This window comes from Artemia franciscana, chromosome 7 (genome assembly GCF_032884065.1).
Source record: "Artemia franciscana chromosome 7, ASM3288406v1, whole genome shotgun sequence".
NCBI lineage: Eukaryota > Metazoa > Arthropoda > Branchiopoda > Anostraca > Artemiidae > Artemia > Artemia franciscana.
The window spans coordinates 22,696,219-22,721,989 of NC_088869.1; the positions used below are offsets into that span (position 1 = coordinate 22,696,219).

At 33.3% G+C, this 25,771-nt stretch overlaps 1 protein-coding gene across 1 annotated transcript; it reads right to left on the reverse strand.

Annotated features, from left to right (window-relative positions):
- Positions 1-990: 990 nt before the first annotated feature.
- On the reverse strand, positions 991-21,788 carry LOC136029001 (NPC intracellular cholesterol transporter 2 homolog a-like). Its single transcript, XM_065707003.1, has 4 exons — positions 21,649-21,788; positions 9,109-9,219; positions 3,650-3,825; positions 991-1,236 (listed from the first exon to the last, which is right to left on the reverse strand). The coding sequence occupies exons 1-4, from the start codon at positions 21,716-21,718 to the stop codon at positions 1,153-1,155; spliced, it is 441 nt and encodes a 146-aa protein (XP_065563075.1). The 5' UTR covers positions 21,719-21,788; the 3' UTR covers positions 991-1,152.
- Between the last annotated feature and the right edge of the window lie 3,983 nt (positions 21,789-25,771).

Here is a 25,771-nt window from a genome sequence, read left to right on the forward strand (position 1 = left end):
TAATCACTACTGGTTATGAAATGGGCAGAATCTAAGTTATAAAACCTGTCATGAATTATGTACAAGACGTACAAGAAAAAGAAAATTACGTCATTAGGTATTTTCAGTTACCGCCAAATCCTAATAACTAGCACCGACTAAAAACTGGTTATGAAATGGACTGAATCTAAGTTATAAAACTTGTCAGGAATTATGTACAAGACATCCAAAAAAAGAAAATTACGTCACTGGCTATTTTCAGTTACCGCCGAATCCTAATCAGTAGCGCCAGCTAAAAGCTGGTTTTGGCATGGGCTGAATCTAAGTTATAAAACTTGTCAGGAATTATATACAAGACGTACAAAAAAAAGAAAATTACGCCATTGGATATTTCCAGTTACCGCCACATCCTAATTACTAACAGCAGCTAAAAATTGGTTAGGAAAAGGGCTGAATCTAAGTTATAAAAATTGTCGGGAATTATGAAAAGACGTACAAAAAAAAAAAAAAAAAAAAAAAAAAAAAAAAACAAAAAACTAGGAACATGGTTTAGCGGAGGTCTTCGCCATAATATCTCAATGGTTGCTCATTTATTCACTGACAGAAGATTATTCTCGTGATTCCGTACACAATGTGTTATCTCAGAACCTATTTATGAATTAAATTCTGTTTTAAACCAGTTATTATTATAGTCAAACAACTAAAGTGTTTTATTTATTATTTTACATATATATTTGATTTGATTCGTTGTTAACAGCCTTAAATAGCAAATAACTACAGATGCAGCTTTACCAGACATAAATAATTCCCATATTTAGTCTATATGTCCAAATTCCAAGTTTTGGTGTGAATGTCCATTTTCTCTTATTGATCTAAACACAGCCAAGGACTATATTACACAATTGCTATTGCTTTATCTCTGTTTTGGTTCTTAAATGTTCCTAACTTAAATACAACATTGTTTGTTTTCTTTTTTCCACAAAACGTGACAACAACCCATTTTTCTAGGAGTAATGCAAATAATATTTAATACAGAGCAGTTCTCCTTAAAAACACAGCACACTTAAAATAAAAGGTAAAACAGAAAGACAAGAGATCAAACCCAATCACTAAAACACACGCTGGCAGGAAAAGTGCGGTTTCATGAATGCTGAAAACAAATAATGGATGCTCTTATTGGATCGCCGCCGGAATAAGAATGCAAAACATGTCCTTCCCAGTTTCATCTTTAAGCTCCCATTTTACTATGACACGAATCTGAAAAAGGATAAAAGGTTACAAAAATAAAATCATCACGTCAAGTGCTCTTTTGCGTAAAAAGAGTCAAACGACAACTATATACTTGAACAATGAAAACAACTATATACTTGAACAATGAAAACATAACCAAGGGAGTTTCTAGCCAAAAACATTCTTTCCTTTTATAGCATTGGAAGCACTTTATTTAATAGAATATAGCTCTATGCCAGATAACTTTTTCTTCACCATAAAGTCGCTTTCTAAACACCTTAATCGGTTTGCAAATACAATATATATTTGTTAAAATGATATTCTTATCACTCAGCACCCTTAGAGAGGGTTTCAAAAGAGAACCCTATTGGGTGTTGTAAAACCCATTGGGATTTTAAGTTATACACTAATTGCGTTGAAGGTAAGTCTTTAAAGATTCCGAAGTATCATTCATTATATTCCCCAAATATTGGGTAAATCAAATACTACAAAGACCACATTCAAATGTTCTTCCAATCACCTTTTTACCTTTCCCTGATTGATGGTTGATTTAATGAATGATTCTCGAATCATTCATTTTGTTCCCCAGATTTTGGATGACTCAAATACTAAAAAAACCTCATTCAAATGTTCTTCCAATCACACTTTTACTTTTCTCTGATTGATGAATTTTTCCTTCTCAAGAGTTCATTTATTAAACGAGATTTTGTTTCACGGTATAATTTTCCACTCGGACACACGATCGTACATACATCTCCATTCCAACCAACTTCCACTATTATCCTATCTCATTCGGCTATCTAATTTGGTTTTAGAAGCCTCATTTGTAGATCAGAAACCACTAACAAGTATTTACATAATTACGACGTCCGTCACCTTTTGAAGCCTGACCTTGCTCAAAGATTCTTCCTCCACGTAGTCACCCTCCACGACAGTGTTAGAACGGTACTTTTTGTTTTACCTTCAACGCAAATTAGATACCAATAGCGAATACACGGACTAACTAGAGTTGCAAGTCACTCATAAGCAAGATGAGCATGGTCTAATAGTCTATTTCCAATTTGAAATATTTTACTAGCCTCACACTTTTAATACTCATTCAGTCTTTACACTTGAATATTAACAATGAAGTTGTTAATACTTCAAAAGGCTTTAACGGTGTATTTCAAGAAGGATAAAAACCATAAAGATTAAGTTCTCAACCCCTCGAAATTTTAAACAAAAACAAAAAACGATGTCATACATTATGATCAGCTACATCATATAACCCCTCATCTTTGAACATGAACGTAGTCTAACAATTAACTCTTAGTTGAATTCTTTTGATTAAACTCCCCTAATCATTTTGATCAAATGAAACGTAAATCAGTTTGGACAAAAGTTTCGAATCTTTCATCCATCAGCTGATTATGCTCAGACAAACAATTTTTACTTGCAAGTCCCTCTGAAGGATGGAAATGGAATCAAAATTTAATCCTCTTTAAATGCACCGGAAGATACACCCACAACACATTTCGCTGCAAGGTATGAATGCTTGAGTAACACAAATCCAAGGATCAAATTTATGAATGTGTGCCGGTAATCTCAAAGCTAGTGATTTGTTTAACCACAAATGGGAGTTTTGTGATATTTCATAACGTAAATATGACCCAAGGAAGACAACATTGTGAATAACTTATGCCTTTTCTGGGTTATACTCTCCGTATTATCTAAAAAAACACGTACCTTTTAGGACACTAAAAAAGTGTTGGCTCAACACAATTGTATCACTTACTACTCAGAGTATTTTATACTTTCGGTTTTATAAGAAACACTATCCAAATCTAAAATTTACACCCAATCACCTCAGAAGGCAGAATATGCACCTCCTTTAAAGTCGTTTTAATATCCCTGTAGCAGATTAACATTAGAGATTTGAGTTAAGTCCTTTAAGAAGGTACGTGAATTACAGCAAAGGACCTCTAATTTTTGACGATTATGCAACCCTTTCGTTTACTCAGTTTTTTTTTGGTTCTTGCGCTTTTGTCTCGTTTGTTTTCAGGAAGAATTCATTGATTTTAACTGCATATGGTCCCTGTAGCTTATTATTCATATTTATTTCTTGATATTCTTTAATATCCCTAGAGCTAGTATATTATTAGGTCATAAGGAAAGATTTGAAAGAATGAGGAACTTCAAAGGAGGCGGAAAAGAGTAAAGTTTTGAATAAATACAGATGGAGGAGGAGCGAGCACTGTTGTGTCTCAGCGCAAACTCGGTGCTGCTTGGTGCGGCACCAAGTTTTTGTAGCAGCATTTTACATATTCACTTCTTTTCTTTTTTCTAATAAATTATTTTTTTTACAAGATAATTTTTCGAGATTTTCGTCTTCTGTTAAGGTTATATTTTGTTTATCTGTTCTAAAAATTATTACTATTTGGCTCATTAGAATCTTCCTCACCTTTGGATATATTTGCAAAATTTCAAGATCCGACTCATAATGATAAGTTTCTTCATTAACGACAGGGCACTTTATTCCAGATGAAATACATCCATTGTCATTAGGCAAGAGAAAAGGAAGAGGAATGCCACCTATGATTCCATGAACAACACTTGTCAGCTTGTTCGTATCCGTTACTATAAGAAAAAAAAAACTAAATGTATAGAAAACTAATATTTGAAATGCTTTACATGAGTAATACATATCAGAATCAGTCACGTCAAATTCAAAAAGCCACCTAAACGGCACTGGAGGTAAAAATGCACTTATTGTTTCTTTTTATTCCACTGTTTAACAAAAAAGAGTCTATGCATGGAGTTTTGGAGTTTGTTAACACCATAACTACCTAAAAAGTGCCTTTACTTCCAAACTTTTAGCTTTAAATCAAATCTTTAACTAGCTTTACATTAAGATGCTACAAGACAGTTATCTATGCTTTAAACATCAAAATCAGCACCCAAATATACCTTAGGTGTTTTCTATCCATACTGCCATTCTTCGATTCAAAATAACGGAATTAATAAGATGATGTAACTTGCCGTCATCTGAGTACCATATTCATTTATGGGTATGACAATTTCAGATCCGTTATAGCTAGATTATTGTAGCTACAAAATAGCAGTAGTCTATAAATATTGTTACTTTCCTTTCCTATACAAATTCTGTACTTCCATACACTGCAAACCAAACTTCTTTACTTGAACAAATATTGGTCAAAAAAATATGATAATACCCCATGACTTCAAATGTTCATCTTTACTAAGTAAAAACAGTTCATGCCTGAAACTATGACGGAATATCGGACTTAACAATTAGAACTATTAAGGCCAGACAAGGACGGTTCTGAGAGCCCCCACCCCCTCCGGCGTTTACTCCCCCTAAGGAAAATACCCACCTGCGTGGAAAATGAGGCTTTCCAAATTCAGGAAATGTATTTAAGTTTTGTTGTTTTTTTTTCCGAAGAAGGAAGGGATTTTGTCACTTGTGCATTATACGCCACTCACTTAAGTTTACGCTCTGTAAAACTCGAGAACAAACCGGTTTCTTCGTTCGTTCCTTTCAGCTCAGCGTGAGACAAAACAAAGACAAGTGACAGAATATATGCGAAATATATAGTTTGGTCTATGTTTGCACATAAGGGGGAGGGGGTAAAGTATTCGGATAGTTTCAAGTCAGAAAACAATCCTTGCTTCATAATATGCAGAATAACTGTAGGCTACATAACATATTTTTCATGCAGACCCGTTATAATTTACCCCGCCCCCTCGAATTTGTAAATATATAGCCCAAATTCGTTTCTAAGGTAACGAAGAAACAAACAAAGAAACCGGTTTGTTGGCGAGTTTTACACATCGTAAACTTGATTGAGTGGCATATAATACACAAGTACCTGAATTTTTCATGGAGAGAGCCAGATTTCCTGGTATTATCTAAAAAGGATGAGAAATCAAATTAAAAAAGAATGAGAATGAGAATTAAGGAGCAGCATCAAAACTTAAAACTAACAAAAATTATTAAGTATATGAAAGAAGTTGCCCCTTCCACAAGACCTTGCACTTGACGCTAAAGTTTTGATTTTTTTTTGTCCTAATTCTTTAAGAACGATTCCTGAAACACAATGCCCGTTTAATTAGAACAATAAGTTTTGTTCTAAAATTCTATAAAAAATAGCTTTACCGTCAAGAGCGAGATCTTGAGGAGGCAACCCTTTTCATATACGTAATAATTTTAGTTCGTTTTAAGGTTTGATGTTGCTCCTTACTTTCAGTTGAAAAAACTTACGCAACTCACTCAAGTTTACGATTTAAAAAACTCGACAATAGATCGGTTTCTTCGTCACTTTAGAAAAAAATTTGGGGTATATATTTGCACGTTAGGGGGGAGAGGGGTAAAGAATAACGGGCCTGCATATAAAATGCGTCAGGTACAATTATTCTGCATATTATGAAGTAAGAATTGTTTTCTGACTTCAAACTGTCCAAATACTTTACCCCCTCCATCTAATACGTAAACATATAGTCCAAATTATATATTTTCCATCTATTCTGTAACTTTTGTTTGTCTTACGCTAAGCTGAAAGAAACAAACAAAGAAACCGGTTTGTTCTCAAGTCTTATGCAGCGAAACTTGAGTTAGTGGCGTATAATACACAAGTACCACAATTTCTTCCCCCTACGGAAAAAAAACCAACAAAACTCAAATAAAATTCTTAAATTTGGAAAGCCTCATTTTCCACGGGGATTTTTTCTAGGGGGGGGTATTTCCAAAGGGAATATTTTCCGTGGGGGAGGGTAAACACCGGCGACCGACATTCCCCGTAAAATTTACGCGGTATGACATTCCGCTTCTGCAGCTAAAATATTTCATATTTTTAGCGGTTTCTTTCACCACCCTAAGACAACTTACGCTACTTTGCCATATATTTTCTGACATTCTTCAATCCATCTCACACATCGTTAAATCCATTTTCATATACAACAGTTCTTGGAAATTACTTTTAAATTCTCTTCCTGGAGCCTATCAACGTCATATGAAATTTGCTTTCAACATCAATAATGGCACTTCTATATACCCTAGTGTCTTGTATCGATCCTGGCAGTCTTCGATTGACAATAACAATCAATAAGGTTGGTGATTTTACAATCATGCAAATGTCTACTAACCTTGCTGTTTCCTTCCCTACACCAAATTTACTTACAGGCTAGGATTCTGCTTCTACCAGACTCGGCATTAAAACCCATAATTCGAATACCGTATTTTTACCAGGGATCCCGTCTCTTGTAACTGTACACAAAATACATCTGAATCGCTATTGTCTCCATCAGTCAGTCCTACAGAGGCATGTGTCACTATGACTGATACCTTATATTTTTTGTCATAAAGTGAGAGACTAGAATACTGTTTATAAATACCTTCTCACCCTAATTAAGATTTCAAAGCTTCCTTATTTATCAAATCCCTACTCTCTGCCTATGTATGTCATCCTTCCTACCAGAATAAATAAATTCCATATCACCTAATTTCAGGTTTCCTAATCATGAGATGAGTTTCTGAAACTAAGTTCAGTTCTAAACGTCTGAATTGGTCAGTAAAATATCAATACTGTAGTTGTCCTTCAACATTGTAATATTCCATGCTGAGATTTTCAGATTATTGAAATTATTTTGACCTCAAGAAAAGCATTGAGCCCCACGATTGTAGATCAAGACTAATACTACCTGTCAAATTTACTCAAAGCACTGAATCCGGATTGGAACCAGAAAGCAAGAAGTCCATGAGAAACCCAGTTGAATGGACACTGCTTTGGCCCATCTTGGTCTTTAACACTTAGCACATATAGCTAGAAAGAGTTTATTCAGTCTAGAACAGACCATTAAAACTAACAAAACATAGACGATTATATACTGATCAAGGGGTACATCGGCTCTAGTCCTCATTGCATCTACTAAAGAGGGTAGCTGCATCTTACGAAAAATTATCAAACTTTGTCAGAAATTAAAGCCAATGTCCTAGTTATGCTTCTGGTTTCCATTATATTTATCAGAAGGTAATATCGCTTCCCAGCTAAAATAGGAGGGAAGTAGGGTATAGGCTCAGAGTCAGGATTTTAATGTATGTCCCTGATCCCTTCTTTTTGTGCAAGTGCGTGTGCTGGGGGGGGGGGGGTTGTGCTTCAAAATATATTTCAATAAGCGTCATTCCTAGTAAAGGACCAATTAATTAGAATCTGGAAACGAAATCAAAATTTTAGCAATTAGAAAAGGGATCAGGACAGTTTAGGTTAGAAATGATGACGATAAGGTTAATAATTACTATAACCTTATTGACAGAATACATATTGAATTTTTATATAGCTAACAATTATCATCATGATTAATATTAAGTAGAAGAACTTTTCAGATTAACTTGATAAATATATTCGTTTCATCAGGAAGTAAACGAATTAATCCATGCAATCACAGCCAGACTATAAATGTGCAGGACCAAAAGGGTAGCAAAAATCTCCCCCCCCCCAAAAAAAAAACATAATCATACAAGGCATACCTGTGTACAGAGAAGGGGCAACATATCCTCCTAAAATTGTTCTATAAGACTCTCCTGGAAAAACAATGAAATAGTCGTCTACTAAGCATTTTGTTTTTACCTTCCCTCCAACAAACTTTACTTGTCCATCACACTTACTGCCCAAAGGGATTATTATGTCTGAATTAGTGTTTAAACTAATACTAAATTTAGCTCCCATATTTGGAATGTAAGACTTCCAATTGAGGTCACTTATCTTTCATAATAGATTTCAAATATGAACAGGCCCCTAGACTGCAGCTTACACTAGCCTATAGGTAATACAGACTTGCATAAAATACATATCACATGTAATATAAACGTAAATAAGCCTTTTAGTTAAGATAAGCATAGTTGCACAGTCATGGTGTAGGCCTTGATGTAATTTTCCCATTATATTATATGCAAAGGCATCTAAAAGTTCGTTTGAAGTTGGGAAATGTACTTTCGGATAGTGAGCTCCCTGTATTCGTCAGAATAAAGCAAGGAGCAATCACATCACCGATTATCTACAACAATACGTCTCTTCCTGCACAGATTGGCCTACCTATTAGTTGCATTTCAAAAGGGATATGGATACATCAGTTTTTGTTATGTGGACGATCTGTTAAAACCGTGCTGGTCAATAGCTAGTCTTCAATTTAGTTTTCATAGCCTATCTGATAGATATCTACAAATAGGACAAAGTATGAGTGCTGCAAAGTCTCAAGTCATCTTCTTTAATTTACACGGTAGTTATGTGCCCGATAGTGTCCGTCCAGGTAATAGCGAGGTGGCATCCACTGCTATACTGATATATTTAGGTTTCCCGATTGGGTCTTCGATTAAGAACACGAACACTTTTGCTTCGGAATACTGAACGCAAACTTGGAATTCCTTATGCTAGTATGGTTACATTGCAAATTAATCCTGAACAGAAAGCCCTTTCTCGAATATAGAATAGTGTGGCTCTGCTACATATTCTAAATTTGACCCCATTTTGGGACATTTTTACTGAATCTGATAGGCGAGTGTTGCAAAAGTGCTATTTTAAGTACGCGAAGTCTTTGCTTCAGGCCCCTGGGTGGTTCAAGAATAGGTACATCGTTAACCGCTTTGGTGAACTGGAACCAGATCAGGCTGGGGATAAACAGTTTCAGAAACTGAGTAACCAGTCCCCTTATAACCCATGGAAGGATGTACTAATTTGGATTTGGTAATATTAGTCATTTTTGTATATCTTTATGACATACTTGTTTTGTTTTCCCTTCTTTTATTGTACTCCATTGTTTTAATTTTTTTGGTTTATAGATGGGGTAATAAAGAACACTAATTCATTAATTCAAATATGTGTATTATAAAATCTAAAGTATACTTACAGGCTTCAAATTCCACATTCAATGTGACATTTGTTCCCGATTTTAATATACAAATTGGACCGCTTGAACAACCTTCTACATTGACAGATCTGACTTTTCCGTTTATAGAACCTAGAACACAAAAAGTTCTACATAAAATGTAGACAGAAAGAAATCTGGAATGACTGGATTCTGATTCAGTGGATAAAAATAAAGACTACCAACAACTGAATTGTTTGGTCATTTAATAACCATCGACAGCAAACACGAAAAATTGGACATGAATATCAATAAACTTAGTCATATAAATCAATCCTTATTCTGGAACACTAAAAAACTAAACAGATTTAACTTTGGGGCATTTTACAACAAAAAGAAACTGACGAATCATTTTAATTTACAACAAACAAAAATTAAAATTAATAAATCAAGTTAATCTTAAAGAGAAGAGACTTTGCCAATAATAGAACTGTTAGTACAACTCTTTTAAACTCTCCAAAAGCTAGAATTTCATAAGCGCTTTTCTGAAAATGTATTGTGTTTTGAAGTATTTCTTACCTGTCATAGTAGCTATCAGTTACAGCAAAAAAAAAAAAAAAAAAAAAAAAAAAAAAAAAAAAAAAAAAAAAAAAAAAAAAAAAAAAAGAGATGTATCTGAATATGACATGGGTCTATGGCCAGTAGGGGGAAAAAAGAGAACAACAATCAAATGGATATTTTGCTTGAATAAAATAAGGCGTCTTCAGCATAGAAAAAAAAAAGAATCTAAAACTAAAATAATATAAATAAAAAATTATTATAAAACTAAAACAGACTAACTAAAATAATATATATATATATATATATATATATATATATATATATATATATATATATATATATTAGCTGTTGGGGTGGCGCGCCCCCAAGCCCCCCCGCGCGCGTAAGTCGTTACGCGCCATATTTGTTACCCGCCATTGTAGTTGTGTCCCTGTGTCCCACCTGTGAATAGAGATAGATATAAATATATGTTTTTAACTACGTAAAACATGCGAATATACAACATTCTTCGCTGTCCCATTGTCTGTGCATATAAATAGATTGTCAGGTTTACTGACTATTGAACATGCAACATATAATTGTCCATGGGAAAAACAATCCGTATTCAGATCTATACCTCATTATTCTAATGATGTGTCCCTGTGTCCCGGTCGTCATTTATATTCCCTGTGTCCCGGTCGTCATTTGTGTCCCGGTGTCCCAGTTTGTAATTTCTCTTTGAGTGTCCCGGTCGTCATTTATATTCCCTGTGTCCCGGTCGTCATTTGTGTCCCGGTGTCCCGGTCTGTAATTTCTATTCGAACAATCCCTGTGTCCCGGTCGTCATTTATATATCCCGCCTGTGCCCCCGGCGTCCCCGTTGTAGTTGTGTCCCTGTGTCCCGGTCGTCATTTATATTCCCTGTGTCCCGGTCGTGATTTGTGTCCGGGTGTCCCAGTCTGTAATTTCTCTTTGAGGTTCCCGGCCGTCACTTATATTCCCTCTGTCTCGTTCGTCATTTGTGTCCCGGTCTGTAATTTCTCTTTGAGTGTTTTTTCTTTTTAGTTTTTTTTTTAGTTTTTTACCTTTTTTCTTTTTTCAGTTTTCTTTTTCTTCTTTATTTTTCAGCGTCACTATGAAGTACATATCGACGAACCTTTGTTTTTTTAACTTAAATCTGGTAGGCATTGATGACCTTATCCAAGTCAAAATCCCAAACCCAATCATCATCGCTATCATTTTCAGTTTTGACTCTCGCTGTCCAGGTGGATTTTCATCTAACTGCGCGGTTTTGCGTTCAAATACCGTTAATGACGTCACCGTCAAAGCAAAAATGACGACAACTAATTTCATGACGTCAGCTGACACAGAAACATGACGTCACCTGATCCACAGATCCACAGACAGACAACTTATTTTTATATATATAGATATATATATATATATATATATATATATATATATATATATATATATATATATATATATATATATATATATATATAAGTAACTTATAAGTATGTTCATAAGCTCATTATTCCACATTCACAAATGAATAAATAAATAAAACAACACTTTTGTACTGGATTTTGCAATGAATTAGCTCAACTATTTGCTGAAAACTTAACTATTGAATTAAGTCTATTATAAACAAACCAAAAATAAATAAACTTTAGCCCATATACATAAAAAATAGATAAATAACTAAATTAAAAATAATAATAAATAAATAACAATGTAAAATAAAAATAATAAATCCCAGTCTCTATCACTCTACAATACTCAACTACCCATGTCCCCCCTGACCTCCCAACCACCTTAGCCCCTGCCCACCCTTACCTCTTTCAACTCCTCTTCCTCCCCTACCAGCCATAATAAAATTCAACAAATTTCCCCCAAAAATGATCTTTTAAATTCATTTTAAACTTAGGTATTGTGTTTTGTAACTGAGTTATAAATTTAAAACTACAAACAAACTTAATTATATTATAACAACATTATGTTATTATAAGCTTTTAATGCTGACATTCCGTTATGTTTTTTATTTGTGTTATTCCCTTGGATATTTTGTAAGACTGTGTTTTCGAATAAAGGTTCATTTTTAAAAATAATATAATAAATAGGATGAGTATCTATATTACCAGTATCTCTATTAACTGATAAATCTGCAAAAATGTTTTTTATTTTATTTCTAATGCTTCCATAGCCCATAGAATTTTTGTTTTGTCATGGCTGGTCATTTCAGCTTTAGATGTTTTAAATGATAAAGAAAATTACAGTGGAAGAATCAGGGTATAAAATAAAAATGATATACCCCCCCCCCAAAGCCCTCTAAAAGGATAGAGTCATTTACGTTTCATTGAAGAAGATATGAGTTTGTGAGTTGTCTTTGTCAAAACATAAACAAAAGAACCAATAAAAGATTTGAATCTGTAGGACTAAAGGTACAAAGTGGACCCATGGGCTTTCCAACTTCCCCCCAGATCATCACATACACTTTAAATGAAAGGCAGCTCTTTTGGACTAAAATCGTTTACATATTTTCAATATGGATGACTAGAGACAAAAAGTGGACCCATGATATTTCCAAACCTCTTCCCCCAATAATAGCCCCAATTATCCAAATAATTGCATCATAAATATCCTTGAATAGTCATGAAATATATCATGACGCTCCCATTATATAATATCTAAGTCTAAAACTGTGAATTGTTCTAGGCAGATGAAAGAATAAGTAACCTTTTTAGGTGTATTTGGGAACGAAAGCATGTTTAAAAAAAGGTTTACCTATTGTTTTTACTTCATTGAAGAAAGAGTGGCACTATTTGGAATTGGTCTGTGTTTGATCAAAGAGTCAAAGGTAGTTTTGAGCACAGGCTGAGCTGTTTGTAGGTCCAGTTCTGGAAGCTTAACTTATTTGAAGTTTCGTTATTTGAGGAATAAATTCCATGAAGTTGAATTACATGTACTGTAACTTTTCTGGAGGTTGATTTATGCAGAGTGAAGTTGTGTAAGAGGTTCACTAGTTTAGATATTAATTGTTCCTCATCTATCTGTATTTTTGGAAAATCCATTTCTCTAACTCTCTCTCAATCACCTTCATGAATCATTGAGCTACTTTATGAAGTTCTTCCAGTTGCTATCAGTTTAAGAGCAGAATGGACTGCAAAATGCATTTTCATATAAACTAGTCAGTTAAACATCGCTCTTTTGACTGTAACAGCATGCAACAGTCAAAACTTTTAAAATGACTAAAATGTAGCGAGGGTTGAACATGACATGCTTACAAAACTTTAGAATCCTAAAATAAACAAAAAATCCAAATCTATATATTATATTCTTAGAGATTATAGTCTGTCTAGACATTGTATTTTTCTCGAAATATACTTTGTTGAACTATTTTACACCATCTTAAGTTCTAGCTTGTTGATACAACCTTTTGATTGATAGTACCAAATTTATTGGCATTTGTGGCAGCATCAATGCTTCTATTCAATTTTAAAGATGTTTTTATGTAAGGTGCATAGATTAATTTGTACTTTTGTTGATGGAAGTTGCTTGTTTTGCTGTGTGTTTTTTTTTCTACAAATGATGAGGCATCTGGAGAGTGGTGCAGTATTTGTAGGGTTAGAAAAATCTGAAGAAGTCTTTATGATCTATTGTACTTTTTCAAAGACGGGGTTTACCTTAAGGGAATGAAATAGGTCTCATTCAGCTATTAAAGAGACCACATCATGTAAATAGCTTCAATGCTGTGGTCAAAGTCAACTACCACAGTAGTTCAAGAAAAGGTCAAGTTTCTTCAATATTTATTTCATTAATTAATTTATAATTTATTTTTATTTTATCAATTAATTAATAATTACTTTCATTTATTAACTGCACCCTCTATTTCATTTTCTTTTGGAAAATTACAAAATGAATATAACAATTAGATTTTTTATTTGAAATATTATACCCCATGATAATTCTGAATTTTAGATAAGTGGCTTTATCCTCCCATAAACTTCTGCTGCATTACTTTACCTTAAAACACTCATTATTTGTTTCCTGTTTATTTGATCTTAAAAACAGTTTTATGTCTATCTAGTATAGTGATTGCCAAACAAATACTATAATAACAATTACAAAACTATGTCACTGTGATAAATAATTATTAATAGGTGTTGCATAGTCACTTCAATGAAGACAAATTTCTGTTACTAAAATGTTTCAGGAATCAAAAAAGGAAAAACCAATAACACAAGTACAAAACTTGGTTTCAACTCACTATTTGTCACAGAGGAGAAATCTCTAGACAATGAAACTTAGAAGCCTGTTAACACCTAAGCTTTAAATTTCAACAGTTTAAAATTTCTTAATTGATGTCTCCTTGGCCCCCTTTATGGTTTTGTATATCATTGATTTAGAAATGGTTGCATTATTTCAGGTCAAACAAGATGCAGCATTCAAACCTATTAATGGCTCAGTGACACATTTTGGATTTATAGCTAAATTCTGATTTGAAAAGGTAAAATATGCATACGTTTCTGCCCAAAAAGCTGGGATGGAAGAGATAGGGAGGAGCCACAATTCTAGTTCTTGCTTTCAGCTTATTTTAAAGCTTTTTTGATTAAAGTTATAATGAAAAAAGAAATCACAATTGCAACAGCACAAACACAGAAATAAACATAAAAAAATAAAGAAAAAGAAAACAACAGCTAAGAGCTCATATGGCACTTGTGACGAGGCAAGAAGAGCCAAGAGCTCATATGGTACTAGCTCTAACAAAATTCTAAGAATCAATAGATTGATTTAAAAGGAAAATAAGAGGCTCAATGCTGGTCAGGATTTAAAATAAGAGCTCTGAGTCATGATGTCCTTCTAAATATCAAAATTCACTAAGATACAATCACCCACTCGAAGTTATAAATACCTCATTTTTTCTAATTTTTGCTCTCCCTTTAGCCCCCCAGATGGTTGACTCTGGGAAAACGACTTTATCAAGTCAATTTGTGCAGCTCCCTGACAAGCCTACTAATTTTCATCATCCTAGCATGCCCAGAAGCACCAAACTCACCAAATCACTGAACCCCTCCCCTCAACTCCCCCAAACAGAGCGAATCCAGTAAGGTTACTTCAATCCCGTATCAAGGACATTTGCTTATTCTATCCACCAAGCTTCATCCCAATTCCTCAACTCCAAGCGTTTTCCAAGATTTCATCCTCCAACTCCCCCCAATGTCAACAGATCTGGTCGGGATTTGAAATAAGAGCTCTGAGACATGAATTCTTTCTAAATATCAAATTTCATTAAGATCTGATCACCCGTTCCTAAGTTAAAAATACCTCAATTTTTCTAATTTTTCCAAATTAACACCCCCTCACAGCTCCTCCAAAGAGAACGGATCTGTTCCAATTATGTCAATCATGTATCTAGAACTTGTGCTTATTCTTTCCATCAAGTTTCATCCCAATCTCTCCACTCTCAGCATTTTCCAAGATTTATGTTTCCCTCCTCCAACCCTTATGTCCCCAGATCCAATGCGAGTCAAAAATGGAGCGTCTGAGACATAAGATCCTTTTATATATGTCAAGTTTCATTAAGATCCTATCACTTATTCATAAGATAAAAATACCCCTATTTTCACGTTTTCCAAGAATTCTGGTTTCCCCCTCCAACTCCCCCCAATGTCAAATGATCTGGTCGAAATTCAAAATTAGAGCTTTAAAGCACAAGATCCTTCTAAATTTCAAATTTCATTAAGATCTGTACACCCTTTTGTAAGTTAAAAATACATCATTTTTTCTTTTTCTCTGAATTAACCGGCCCCCCACTCCCCCCCCCCAAATGGTCATTTTTTTTTAATTTAAAAAAAGAGCTTTAAAGCACAAGATCCTTCTAAATATCAAATTTCATTGAGATCTGTTCACCCTTTTGTAAGTAAAAAATACGTCATTTTTTCTTTTTCTCTGAATTAACCGGCCCCCCCACTCCCCCTCCAGATGGTCAAATTTTTTTTTGAATTTTTTTATTTTATTTAGTTGAATAAAAGAGGTCCATCTAAATATGAAGTTTCATTAAGATCCAATCACTGTAAGTTAAAAATACGTAATTTTTTCTAATTTTTCAGAATTAACCCCCCCCCCCCCCAATGGAGTGTATCCGTTCCAATTATGTAAATCATGTATCTGAGACTTCTGCTTATTTTTCCCACCAAGTTTCATTCCAATCCCTCCAATCTAAGCATTTTCCATGATTTTAGGTTCCCTTACCCCAAACTCCCACCAATGTCACCAGATCTGGTCGGGATTTAAAATAAGAGCTTTGAGACATGATATCCTTCTAAATGTCAAATTTCATTGAGATCTGATCACCCATTTGTAAGTTAAAAATCCCTCATTTTTTCTAATTTTTTAGAATTAACCCCCCCCCCCCCCCAACTACCCCAAAGAGAGTAGATCCGTTCCTTTTATGCCAATCATGTATCTAGGACTTGTGCTTATTTTTCCCACTAAGTTTCATCCCAATCCCTCCACTCTAAGTGTTTTCAAAGATTTTGAAACCCCCCCCCCCCAATGTCACCAGATCTAGTCGAGATTTAAAATAACAGCTCTGAGACACGATATCCTTCCAAACATCAAATTTCATTAAGATCTGATCAACCATTTGTAAGTTAAAAATATGTCATTTTTTCTTTTTTTTCTGAATTAACCAGCCCCCCACTCCCCCCCAGATGGTCAAATCAGGAAAACGACTATTTCTAGTTTAATCTGGTCTGGTCCCTGATAAGCCCGCCAAATTTCATTGTCTTAGCTTACCTGGAAGTGCATAAAGTAGCAAAACCAGGACTGTCAGACAGACAGACTGATAGAATTTGCAAATGTTAATATCAAGTGCCATAAAAAGAAAGAACTAAAATTTAGAAGAGCAAGACTCCATCTTACCACTAACACGCAAATGGTAAGTGTACTTACCACTAATTTCCTGCTTATTTTACAGCTTTTTTGAATGAAGTTCTAATAACTGAAATTTAAAAGAACAAGACTCTATCTTACCAATAACTTGCAAATGGAATGAAACTTCTAGGAGTGAAGTTACACACCATATCCAGACATGGTATGCTGTTTTCAGTTTTAATTTGTTGACCCTTTTCTGATGGCTTGAAATACTCTTTTAAAAATAAGCCAAATTGTTGTTTTCTTTTAACTTAGGACTGATTTTCAGAAAATAATCTTTTGAACAACATATTTCAGCCTGAAATACCTTCCCAGATAGTAATCAAGGGTACATGTCTTGTCCAAAAAGTTTTATTTATCTGGTTCGCCAGGCTTTTTGAAGAAGATATGGTTCAAGACATGGAAAGCGTACTTATGGAATTTTGAAGACCTTTCTGGGATCCAGTTTGGGCAGCATATTCATTCCTGGAAGTTCAATCCATATTTTGCAACAAAACAAGAAAAGAAGATAAGGTATGGTATTTTCCCCTTTCTATATTGATCTTTGTAGGAACAAGTCTAATTTGACATTATGCCTAAAAGTAACTTCATACATTATCCCCATTTACATTTAATAAAAACACAATCAGGTTATTGTTCATCTTGCTTCAGATTTTTTATTTATTTTTAACTTCCTAAATATTTTGTTCTCTAGAAGAATGGGTTCTCAGTCATTTTTTATCTATTTCATATAAAATTGAAGAAACAGAAACCCCACTATGTATCATTTGCCTACTAATGCCTACTGATGCACATTATGTGAAGTTGGCTCAAGATAGCAATGGAATGAAACATGACGATCTAAGTGATAGAAACATACTGCATATTATGAGGAAATAATTTCAATATCTTATTGTTTTTTGTTTATCATATGGCTATATCTGGAACTATTAGGGGGTGGGCAGGGTGTATTGTTGCAAGCACAAATAAACCTCTGATGGTTTGAAAGAGCTTAAAACAAGAGCACCAGCAGAAAATTTTCCAAGGGGGTCAGACACCAAAATAGCAGTGGTGGCTGGGTGACAGTTTAGGTGGTTTAGAGCACCAAACTACAACTTTAGACCAAAGAGGACAAATTTTGAATCAATTAACAATTCTGAGAAACTAATTGATTTAAAAGTATCAATAGCTATATTTAAGGCTTCCCTCATGCAAAAGGAGTAATGCCAAACTGTGTCAGTACTGGATTCAACCAAGTTGATTTGCTTGATTCACAAAGAGATTAGGCTATGTTTGGTGATCTGTAATTGTGTATCAGCTATAATGAAGGGGGGTGAGTCATTGCTTAGGTGAGGATAGGGTAGATTCCTACAGACATACATTTTAATGGACAAACTGCTTACTCTTCCTGAGCCTAGGGGGAGTAGGAATTAATTAAAATGTTTCTCTATACAGCTAAAATGTTACATTCCCATATCTACAAGTAGATAGGTGGAAAAGGCAAGACAGGTCATCATTGGCCCTGCCAGGAAACTTCTTTGGGGAGGCAAATACTACTAGGAACTTAGATTTTAGCAATATTAAATGGTAAAATTTTTCTTTTTCTATATATATGAAGTACTTCAATGTATTTAAACAAATGTATATAATGTATTTATCAATAATAAAATCCTATTGTAGAAGTTGTAATGGCTTCAGTTAAGCAGAAGATCAAAACCTTAACAGAATTTCAATCCATACAAACAATAATACTCCTTTTCATCCAACCAAATTCTTTAGTAGTCATGTTAACAAGGACTTTTCACCAAAATTACTATTCATTGCCAATTTGTTAAGTACATTCAAATTTTATCCAAAATTGGAATTGCAAATTTAAATGTAGGAAAGTACTAATCAACATACAATCATTGAAAGCAATTAACCAGGGATTTAAGGGAATGGTACCTCAAAATATGTCTTGGTTAGGCCTGGGTATGATTTGGAAAACAATCTGAAATTAAATAAAAAAAAGAGCTTTTCAACTGAAAGCAAGGAACAGATTTGGAACCTATTTGAACATAATATTCTTTGCATGGGAGGGTCTATCTGCTCTATAGCTCCCTTCTCTTTACTGTGAAGTTTGGCTTTTTTCCAAATTTTTAAAAAAACATAAAATTGGAATTTTTTTTCAAAGCACTAAAAAACTTTTGTTTAATGAACAAATTGTTAAGAAGGGGGCAGTCCCCCTTATATACAGAGTAATTTACATTTATTCTAAATTTTAAACTTACTTTTTACTTTAGTTAAAAAACTTCTTCTATTTGCTTAGTTACATTTCATGAAACTGTAAAGTTTTATCAATACAAAACTTTTGATAGCACAGAAAAACTATGAATAGTTCTATGATCTCTATTTAGATTTTGACAGATAGTCAAACAGTTTGTGGTAACAAACTGTAAGTAAGGAACAACCCAGCTCAATCATAACTCAAACTCTAGAAAAGAATTTTGATACCAATAGATGTATCAAAAGAATTGGTTTATTATGCTGATTTGAAATACATAAGTTTCATAAGTTTAGTCTTACCCATGAAAAGCTACAAGCCAAAGAAAATGTGTCTGATTTTCAAAAAATAGGGAAAAGACCCCCAAGAAGTCATAGAATTTTAATGGAAAACACATCATCAAATTCAGTGCTATAAAAAAAAACCTACTGTAGAGGTTTCAAGCTCATATCTGCAAAAATGTGAAATTTTTTAATTTTTGCAAGAAGAAAGATCATGGATGCATGTTTATTTGTTTTTTTTTTCTCCAGGGGTAATTGTATTGACCCAGTGGGCTTAGAATGTCAAGAGATGGTTTATTCTTGTTCTAAAGTGCCCTTTTTAAGTGTCCAAAAAATCAGAGACCCCTTTGAAATCCACTTTTTTTCTAACATTGTCCAACCAAAATTTTAAGATAGCTTTTTTTTCAACAAAGTTGAAAGGCCCAATAACTATGTCTTTCAATGTAAAAGTTATAAAATGTTCCTATTGTTTTATCTTTATTGGGATGCATGCATTTATTTTTTGGGTGGGAGGGGAGGATGAATTTTCTACTGAGAGAATTTTCCATAGAAAGGGAACTTTCAAGTACTTTTCCAGAACTTTTTGGCAAAAATTTTATACTTGGTGAATTTGCCAAAATTCCTATACAAAATTTCTTCATATATCCTGCTTTCTCTTTACCAATTTAATTTTACATGTGGAGATGTTAAGGGTAATTGCCTGGGAATTTTTTTCCCAGAATTGGATTGGCCAAAGGATATTTCTATATGGAGGGGGGTTTTTGCCATGGAGGTGAAGCCAGGTACCATGGCATTATTTATAAAACAATCAGAAATTAAACAAAAATCAAGTTTTTTCAACTGAAAGTAAGGAGCAACATTAAAACTTGAACATAAATAATTACATATATGAGGGGTAGCCCTCTCCTCAACACCTTGCTCTTTACACTAAAGCTCAAATTTTGTCCAAATTCTTTGAAAACAACTTTTTGAAGCACAAGGGTTGTTTAATTAGAACAATAAGTAACTTTTTTCTGAAAAACTGTAGCACAAAGAGTGAATTGTTCAGGAGGAGGCAATCCCCTCAAATATATAATAATTTGTTTGTTTTAAGTTAAAATGTAGCTCCTTATTTTCAGTTGAAAAAACTCGTTTTTTTTCTTTATTTCATGAAGCTTAGAGACTAACGTTTTTCTAAAGGCAATAAAAAAAGTATGTTAATTAAAGTATATAAAAATAAAAAAAGTAAGTAATTACAAAAATACATAAAACAATAGTCTACTTACAAAAACTGAGATATAAACTCTTAGTGTTCAGTTCTGTTGAGCAATGTTGGATTGATATTATCTAACAGTATGACAGTTTTGAACTTGGTTATCAAACACCAAAATATTTAATGCCTTTAGACTCATTTAATGCCTATTTAATGCATTATCAAAGTAGCTGGCTCAAAGTAAAACATTAAAACTAAGATTAAGAAAATCAGATAAAACTTTTAAGTCAATATTTCTAATTTAATTTTGAATACCAAAAATCAATATAATTGACACCTTTATACTTCATAACTGTAAACAATTAAATATTTGTCAAAGTGAAAACTAGATGAATACAATCACTCCTGGGAAAAAATGATAACAAAACACAAAAAACATTTCTGATTATAGTTGCTTCATATTTCAGCTTGTGGGTTCTCTTGCAATGGAATCAAAAGTTGACAGCATATTTTTTTTTACCAAAATTTCCACTTATGAAGTTGTTTTCCTTATGTTCTCTACAATTATAAAAACTTTCCTGTGTACTAATAACTGCACAAATTACAAATGAACAAATACATATTTAGGATCACCATAAAAAACTGATTCTTTGAATGAAGGTTATCAATGGTTAGGCACTTATACTTCCATTATTGACAAGGATTGTTATTTACTTACCATTCATTACTATGAAGAGTTTGAATTTCTTTGTTTCTATAATCAAACCATGAAAAAATGTTTGTAGGAAACAAGAAAGGGGTCACTAAGTCACAAATTAGAATTTGTATTTTCTTTATTAATGGTAAAAATCTATTGTCACACAGCCAACAATGAGGCAACACAATTTTTCTCTAGTTTCCCCCTATTTTGCCCCCTTTCCTTTGGTTTCCTCATAATTACTTTATAGTCCCAAATTTCCAGGGTTGTAATGGGGGGGGCATGGCCCTCCCTTCTGGTGCCCATTGCTTAAAATAAAAAACATAATCAAGATACATTTTTACTAATATAATATATTCTAGAGAGCACTGCAAGTCCCCTGTTAACTTACTGTGCATGGCCTAGGGCTATATCTGCCTTATTTGGGGGCAAGGGACATGTCACAGTAGCAATCATAATAAACTAGACCTATTTGGCAAGGATACTGAATGGGGAATATAACGCTATTACTCTTTCATTATTATAGGGATAATCATGCATTATTATTGAAGTTTTGAGTCTTAACATTGGCTTTTACAAGTCTTTAGTCCCTTAGAGACATTCAGTCCAAACTCCTAAATTACCTCAGATGCACTATAGAATGACTTGATATCAAGTGCAGAAATTTTATGATGTAAGAATAGGCACATACCACAATCCTTATAAAGCGTTTGACCAAGGGCAAACCCTATGGTAAGAAATGAAAATAGGTATGTAGTCATTGCTAAGTTTCAAATTTCTTGCTCTCGAGCGATGCTGCTCAATGTCAGCGTTTTCAAAGATTAATTCGAAAAAAAAGCGTATTAGTAGGCATCAAATCGATGGCTTTTTTGAACAGACGCACTAAATTATTATTTTCGTGGAAAAGATGTTGCAATTGGGAAACGATTGTCCTTTCAACGTTGGGAGAAATTTCGCAACGTGCATTCAATTCAGAATTTCTATCACTGATGAAGTACAATTGTAAAAATTTATGATTCTCGCCTGAATTTGGTAGAAGGGACCCTGCTCTATGATAAATTTGCCTTTTACTTTGAAAGTAGACATAAATTGATCTGGATTTTCGATTTGTGCTCCAAACGACGTCATTTGGAAACATGAGTAATATTTTCTGATTTGTAATAAAAAACACTTAGATTCTGTCGTAGTTCCAGTAAGGAAAGTCTTCAATGGCTCTGGTGGTGCAGCCAATAGAGAAAGTTTAACTTTTCCTGAGGCGCAACACATTCCCATTGTTTCACCATTGAATTTCAAGGCCTTGCAATAGGGACAAATTTTAGACATAGTCCCCATTTGAACACATCTACTCAAGCTATGATCATCGACTGGGCTGTACCTGAATGCCAGGCGATAACTTTCAGGTTGCTCTGATTCCTCGGCACACTTTCTTTTCTTACTTTCTCTATCAGCAGCAAGCCTGATTTCTTGCTGTTCTTGTGATTCCTCGGTACGCCTTCTTTTTTCACTTTCTCTTTTAGCAGCAAGTCTGGTTTCATGTTGCTCTGGTAGTTTCTCGGCATGCCTTCTTTTTTCACTTTCTCTTTTAGCAGCAAGTCTGGTTTCATGTTGCTCTGGTAGTTCCTCGGCACGCCTTCTTTTTTCACTTTCTCTTTTAGCAGCAAGTCTGGTTTCGTGTTGCTCTGGTAGTTCCTCGGCACACTTTCTGTTCTTTCTTTCTCTATCAGCCTCAAGCCTGTTTTCTTGCTGTTCTTTTGATTCCTCGGCACGCTTTCTTTTCTTACTATCTCTATCAGCAGCAAGTTTTTTGGCATAGACTCTTTGAGCATCTTCCTCGGATGTTGCCATTGTAAGTTCATCAGTCATTTTACAGTTAAACATTAATAGATTTCTCCGTGAACACATGTCTTAAATACCTTTAATGACCTCACCGTCATAACCAAAATGACAACAACTAACTTCATGACGTCAGTCAACACACAAACATGACGTCACCCGACAGACCCACACACACAGAGACAACTTATTTATATATATCTATATATATATATATATATATATATGTATATATATATATATATATATATATATATATATATATATATATATATATATATATATTTATATATATATATATATATATATATATATATATATATATATATATATATATATATATATATATATATATATATATATATATATACATATATATATATATATATATATATATATATATATATATATATATATATATATATATATACATATATATATATATATATATATATATATATATATATATATATATATATATATATATATATAATTTTATATATATATATATATATATAATTTTATATATAATATATATATATATATATATATAATATATATAAATTTTATATATATATATATAATTTTTTAGGTTTTAGTTTTCTGCCTTTTTTTTTAGTTTTTTTTTAGTTATACCTCATGATTCTAATGATTGCCCTTGAGCTTTGTTGATGGTGATTGCTAATCGAACATTCTCTGTGTCCCCATCGTCATTTATATATCCCCCTGTGCCCCCCGGCGTCCCCGTTGTAGTTGTGTCCCTGTGTCCCGGTCGTCATTTATATTCCCTGTGTCCCGGTCGTCATTTGTATTCCGGTGTCCCAGTCTGTATATACATTCGTTTTTGAAATGGTAAATGATGAAACAAATTTTTGTATTTTTCCCCTTTTTTTTCTTTTTAGTTTTTTTTGGTTTTTACATTTTTTTTTGGCTTTTTTAGTTTTTTTTTCTTTTTTCTTTTTAGTTTTTTTTTATTTTTATTTTTTTAGTTTTGTTTTTTTCCTTTATTTTTCTTTTTGTTTCCTTTTTTTAGTTTTTTTAGTTTTTTAGCTTTTTTAGTTTTTTTATTAGTTTTTAGTTTGTTTTTTTCTTTTTAGTTTTTTTGTAGTTTTTACCTTTTTTTTAGTTTTTTTTTTACTTATGTCCTGGTCGTCATTTATACTCCCTGTGTCCCGGTCGTCATTTGTGATGGTTTGTTGACGGTATTTTGTTGATGGTGATTGCTAATTGAACATTCCTTGTGTCCCGGTCGCTTTCTCTTTGAGTGTCCCGGTCGTAATTTATATTCCCTATGTGCCGGTGTCCTGGTCGTCATTTGTGTCCCAATGTAATTTCGTAATTTCGTCAGTCGAAAACATGACGTCAGTCGACACAGAAACATGACGTCACCTGACACACCGACAGACAGACAACTTATTTTTATATATATAGAAGATATATATATATATATATATATATATATATATATATATATATATATATATATATATATATATATATATATATATATATATATATATATATATACTAGCTGTTGGTGTGGCGCTTCGCACCACACCAGCATCTATTTGGTAGGGGCACTTCGCGCCCCCCCTGCAAACGTAAGTCGTTACGTCCCATTGTAGTTTTGTCCCTACAATGGCACCTACACCTGAGAATATATATATATATATATATATATATATATATATATATATATATATATATATATATATATATATATATATATATATATATATATATATATATATATATGTTTTTAACTACGTAAAACTTGCGAATATACAACATTCTTCGCTGTCCCATTGTCTGTGCATATACAAAGCCTTATCTATCTTCTTCTATATATATAAAAATAAGTTGTCTGTCTGTCTGTGGATCTGTGGATCAGGTGACGTCATGTTTCTGTGTCGGCTGACGTCATGAAATTAGTTGTAAGGTGACGTCATGTTTCTGTGTCGGCTGACGTCATGAAATTAGTTGACGTCATTTTTGCTTTGACGGTGACGTCATTCAAGTTATATAAGACATATGTTCACGTAGAAATCTATTAATGTTTAAGTTTACAATGACTGATGAAGATGCTCAAAGAGTGTATGCCAAAACACTTGCTGCTGATAGTTCCTCGGCACGCTTTCTTTTCTGACTTTCTCTATCAGCAGCAAGTTTTTTGGCATAGACTCTTTGAGCATCTTCATCAGTCATTGTAAACTTAAACATTAATAGGTTTCTACGTGAACATATGTCTTATATAACTTGAATGACGTCACCGTCAAAGCAAAAATGACGGCAACTAATTTCATGACTTAATTTCAGAACTTAATTTCTGTGTTGACTGACGTCATGAAATTAGTTGTCGTCATTTTTGTTATGACGATGCTTAGTATATTGTAAAACACATTAATTTGGTTAATAATATACCATTTAAAACACCAAAATGAACATGCTGGAGTAGTCACTCGGTGAGAGAGGGTGTCAGAACGGAGAATGAAGGTCCCAGGTTCAAATCGTAAAAACCAATAAAAAACTGAAAAGAAAAAAAGGAATAAAACTAAAAAAATTTTCATCTAAAAAACTAAAATGAACTAAAAAAGGTAAAAACTAAAAGAACTAAAAAGAAAAAAAAACTAAAAAAAGGAAAAAAACTGAAAAATAAAGGAGAAAAAGAAAACTAAAAAAATATAAATAAAAATAAAAAAACTAAAAAGATAAAAACTTCAAAAAAAACTAAAAAGAAAAAAGAAAAAAACTAAAAAACCTAAAAAAAAACTAAAAGGAAAAAAAGGGAAAAAATTAAAAATTTATTTCATCATATACCAATTCAAAAACGAATGTATACCGGGATGACGACCGGGACACAGGGAATATAAATGACACAACTACAACGGGGACGCCGGGGGGCACAGGGGGATATAAATGACGACCGGGACACCGGGACACAAGGAATATAAATGACGCCCGGGACACTCAAAGAGAAATCA